This window comes from Carassius carassius, chromosome 4, assembly GCF_963082965.1.
Source record: "Carassius carassius chromosome 4, fCarCar2.1, whole genome shotgun sequence".
NCBI lineage: Eukaryota > Metazoa > Chordata > Actinopteri > Cypriniformes > Cyprinidae > Carassius > Carassius carassius.
In genome coordinates this window covers 41,691,737-41,696,817 of record NC_081758.1, presented here as the reverse complement: position 1 = coordinate 41,696,817, position 5,081 = coordinate 41,691,737, and the positions used below count along the sequence as shown (strand labels likewise).

At 38.4% G+C, this 5,081-nt stretch overlaps 1 protein-coding gene across 5 annotated transcripts in view; it reads right to left on the bottom strand.

Moving 5' to 3' along the window:
* The window catches only part of LOC132140065 (serrate RNA effector molecule homolog), a 13,226-nt gene continuing 8,145 nt past the window's right edge, over positions 1-5,081 (bottom strand). For 3 of the 5 annotated variants that reach the window (XM_059548856.1, XM_059548857.1, XM_059548859.1), the window contains 9 exons: positions 3,111-3,189; positions 2,835-3,026; positions 2,578-2,748; positions 2,248-2,401; positions 1,893-2,086; positions 1,486-1,642; positions 1,214-1,309; positions 425-527; positions 1-314 (listed from right to left, as the gene is read on the bottom strand). In XM_059548856.1, the coding sequence (XP_059404839.1) occupies positions 239-314; positions 425-527; positions 1,214-1,309; positions 1,486-1,642; positions 1,893-2,086; positions 2,248-2,401; positions 2,578-2,748; positions 2,835-3,026; positions 3,111-3,189 (1,222 nt within the window). In that variant the 3' untranslated portion in view covers positions 1-238. The remainder of the gene's footprint in view (positions 315-424; positions 528-1,213; positions 1,310-1,485; positions 1,643-1,892; positions 2,087-2,247; positions 2,402-2,577; positions 2,749-2,834; positions 3,027-3,110; positions 3,190-5,081) is intronic. The other 2 variants (XM_059548860.1, XM_059548858.1) reach the window with 1 other exon arrangement.

The window sequence follows — 5,081 nt, the reverse complement described above, 5'->3', positions numbered from 1 at the left end:
TCCAAAATCGAAGTTTTATTGGAAGAACAAAAAGGCGACAAGCACAAGCTGAGTGAATTCAACAAAGAACATGCGTTCATTTCAGGTGCAGCACTACTGTAATACATACGAGCGAACAGAGGACAGTAAGGGGCAGCTTCTGCAACCAATGCAAAAAAAGAGAATATTCTGAGACAACTGTAAAATAAAAAAAATAAAAATAGAAAGGATTAAAAATGGAAAGAATAAAACTGGAGCTCTAAAAGAAGTCCACATCATCTGGAGCGTCTAAATCGCGATATTCAATGATATTTCGAGGATCCCCACGCATCATTCTGGAAAAGACATCCGACATTTTATTAGATTTTGTCTGTTATCACTCTAAAAGAGCTTCTAAAACGATCACTTCCGTTCACTAACTGCAATTAAAATACAAAAGATTCACCGGTTGTTCCTAGGTTTTCCAGGGTAACCGCCTTGTCCACGGAAGTTGTCGTAGTTGCCCCTGCCGCCTCCACCATACTGGTTGGGAGGGTAAGGAGGACCACCTGTTAAAGTGTCGAAGAAAAACCTCAAAAATGTTTTACAGATGCATCACAGAGATTCGATTGTCTATTACTGCGTAACTTCAATCAATGCACATAAAAAAACTTGCTTAAAAACCCCTGGACCACAAAACCAGTCCTAAGTGTCAGTTAATACATTATCTTAAGGCTGAATAAATCATCTCTACATTGATGTATGGTTTGTTAATAGGACAATATTTGGCCGAGATACGATTTTGAAAATCTGGAATCTGAGGGTGAAAAAAAAAAATCTAAATACTGATAAAATCACCTTTAAAAGTTGTCCAAATTAATTCTTAGCAATGCATATTACTAATCAAAGTTTTGATATATTTACGGTAGGAAATTTACTAAATATATTCATGGAACATGATCTTAATATCCTAAATGATCTCTGGCATAAAAGAAAAATCTATAATTTTGAACCTTACAATGTATTTTTGGCTATTTCTACAAATATACCCCAGAGACTCACTCAAGACCGTCTTTGTGGTCCAGGGTCACATATACATTTATTATGACTGTGAGAACCCAGCTATTTTCTCAATTCTGTAGAGAACTTGAGCAAATTTCAAAGCTTAGATAATTTTGAAAAAAGGAAAAGGCTAGATATCCATCAATGTTGAAAAACTGAGCTGCAAATGACTGCTACTTTAACAAACACACACCTCCATAACCCATAACTGGAGGTCTGGGCTGGCCAAAACCCATGAGACCCTGAGGACCCTGAGGTGGGAATGGAAGACCTCCAGGTGAAAGCACTCCTAACAAGAAAAAGAACAATTAAAAATCTTTCTGATAATGTGTTTTTTTTTTCTTCTCCGATATACAGTGGGTTTAGAAAAGATCACCCCACATTTGGTTGCTTTGCAGCTTGAAATGAAGACGGACACAGTTTTTGTTATACCCACTGTAAAGATCAAGACTGATGTGTTTTTACCCTGTCCTGGGCCTGGAGGAGGAGGAGGTTTCATCTCTGGGATGGAGGGTCTTTTAGCATCCATCAGGAAGTTGTTGAAAAAGATGACCTCTTTCTTTACTTCCTCAATCTTGTCACCATGTTTGTTTAGAATGTGCTTCCTCACGAACTCTGGGCCCTAGAGAGAGATTCATATCTTTATTAATTTGGTCAAAGATGAACCATCTCCCTCCACTGGAACAACTGGTGTATGATATATGGTGTATGGTGTATGAGTTTCACTCATGAAATCACTAGTAAAGTGATATATAACGACAAAGAAATGTCAAGTAAACATGAAATTTTGTTCAATTAAACATTTTCTTGTAAACTGTAATTAACGTAAAAAAAGATCATTTGTATAAAGGAGCATGTTATAAATCACACACCTTAAACTTTTTGCCACTCAGAGGACAAAGCCACTTGTCTTTGCCCAGTTCCTGCGTGTTGGACAGCACAAACTTCTCCACTTCCTGTTCTGGATCTTTGCGGCCCATCTTTGCTGCCTCGTCTTCAGACAGGGTTTCCTTCACACTGAACAAGGATCCCAGCTTCTCTTCGAATGTCTTCTGCCAGTCAGCCACTACAAGACGGTCAGTTCATTTCTTTGTTACTAACATCTAATCTCATCCTAAACCTTTGGTCATCGGTTCAGTCAGAAATATTTAGAGCGCATTTATTGACACGGTTTAGGAAGTATTTACACATTAATCACACTTCAGTTAGCAGTAATGTCAGCGTTACCCTCTCTGAGAGTGATGCGGTTGGGGGGAACGGGTCCTCGCACATGGATAATGCCGCAGCGGTTGGGCATCTCGTCCTCGCTCGGGTACTCACAGGTGTTGTAATAATCAATAGAGTGAACGATGCGCAGATAGAACAGGAGACGATCCAACACCTGGGAGAAGACGAACACACAACACTCCTAAAGCTCACACTGCAGACAAACACACTTTTCTAAGTGGAATCAAAGCAGCACCAGACTAAAATTCTCATTTACACTCGTCGATCTCACCGACAGTACTGAGGACATGCATTTTTGGGTACAATGATAACTGCACACTTTTTCCTGACCTTGACGAGTTTCTCATCTCTCTCCACAGTTATCTCAGTGGGGTTCCCCTCTTTGGATGCCTCCTCAGAATCGACTCCCCCTGAACTTCCCAGAAGCTCTTCCTCCTCTGCGCTCACTTCCTCAATCAGGTAATCAGTGATGTTCTTCAAAATGGGGTTCTGTGCAGGGAGCTTCAAGAAATGAGAGAAATGGGGAAAAAGTAAGAAAAGTAATCACTTTTAAAAGCTCAGTGTTAAAATAAACATATTTGATTAACCTCCAGAGTGTGCGTCTCTTCTCTGGATTTGGGGTTCCAAAGCCTCTCCCTGTCATCCAGTGCATGGATCAGTTTAGCAGCCAGCTTGATGTCATTACGGAGAACCTGCTTGTGCTGAGTGACTCCGTTCACGTTCCGCACACGCCGTGCCAGATCTCGATTGACCCCAGGAGCCAGCTCACAGTCCCGCAGCTGCTCAGAGAGGAACAGGAGGAGAGAGTGAGCGAGACGTCTGACAGACGCTGTGGTTCTTCTGGAGGATGGTTCTGAACTCACCCGGATGTTCTGCAGGTTCCAGCAGATCTCTTTGATGTTCACACCTCGGTCGAAGGTCACCCAACAACGCCTGAAAAACCTGAGTCACAGAGATGGATATATTTGAGCTTTTTCCTCACTTCTGCTTTCATGTCCTGGAATAATTCAAGGAAACATTTCCCACTGGCACAAATGGAGATAATATTAAGATTTAAATCGAATTTTTCTCATTTATTTGTATTCTGAAATGTTAGAGCCTTTAGTCCTAAAACTAAATGACATTAACCCTCTGGTGCTCTTTCATGTGGCAGTCAAATTTGTTTCATTTCAATTAAATAAAAGTACTATATTTTAGCTTGTTAATGGTTTTTATAGAACTTTTTGTATTTTAAAAATTGGCACTAAAACTATATTTAGTAGTTTATCCTGTTTACCACTTTTTGAGCATAGACCTGAGAACTAAATCTTAAATGCTTTAGATCACAGGCTTAAGTTTGGTCTATTTTTGAAGGCGACACGTGGCCGATTCTTGCTTAAAGGTGCACTAACCAGTGTCTTTACCAAGTTTTGTACCATTCCGATAAAGTATTAAAAATTGTCAAAAATCAATGCATAACATTTTGGGTAAAAAAAAATGACAGAAGAGAACCAGAGGGTAGGGCTGCACGATTCTGGATAAATTGAGAATCACGATTTTTTTGGTCTCATATAGAGATCACGATTCTCCTACGATTCTTTTCTTATTACTATTATCATTATCACAAGTATATAAATTAATACTTTTATTTTGCAAGGATTCTTTAAATTGACCAAGTGTGACAAAGAACTTTATAACAAAATATTTATATTTCACAAATTTTGTTCTTCTGAACTTTCTATCAAAGAAACCCGGAAAAAAAAAAAATCTACTCATCCGTTTACAACATTATAATAATAATAGTTTTTTTTGAACAGCAAATCAGAATATTAAAATAATTTCTGCAGATCATGTGACACTGAAGACCGGAGGAATGATGCTGAAAATACAGCTGCTCATCACAGAAATAAATTACTAATTTAAAATACATTAAAGTAGAAAGCAGTTATTTTAAATTGTAAAAATATTTCAAAACTTTACTGTTTTTGCTGTACTTTGGATCAAATAAATGCAGGTTTCGTGAGCAGAAGAGACATCTTATGGTTCAAAAACTTTTGACAGGTAGTGTGTGTGTGTATTAGGGTTGTCCCGATAGACGATAGTATCGTGTATCGACGATCGTCAGAGATAGACATAAGCAGAATTCTCTGTCGATAATCAAGACGATATTAGGCTCATTTTCCTATTAATGTATTAGATTATAATAATAATAACTATTATTTTTAATTTTATTAGGCTGCTTATTATAATTCGGCTTTTAAACTGCCCAGCTATTTCACTTAATTTCACTGCCCGCATTTCACACACACACACACCTCGCACGCGCAGGAGGATTACAGCATGTAGTCGGTGAAGTTGTAACGCTTTGACTCGGATAATTCGTTAAATCCATGAAATGAAAGAGATAGAAAAAGACGAGTTGGTGTCCCACACATTTAATGGCTGGTATACGGCAACGCGCTCTTCTCATACATGAGAGATTAACTCTTTTTTCGTGTCACAAATAAAGTAAAGACAAAATAATTAACAAGGCGGCAGAGAGAATTTATCATCCATAGTGCCTGGTTCTCACGTAGTCCTTTTCTTAAAGACTGATCACTTAACTTATAACACGCACTATGTGGTGATGACGTAGAAGGACTACGTGAGAACCACTATGGATAATAAGTTCAATCTGCCGCCTTGTTATTATTTTCATGCACACCGCACTATAATGTGATGCATGCAAAATACATAGTTTTGGCCGTTACAAAGTCTCCATCCACAAACAGACGTACATCGTCTGCAGATATAAGGTATTTCATTGCACTTTAACAAGTAATCTAAACGGCCTATATACTGTATGTGCAATATAT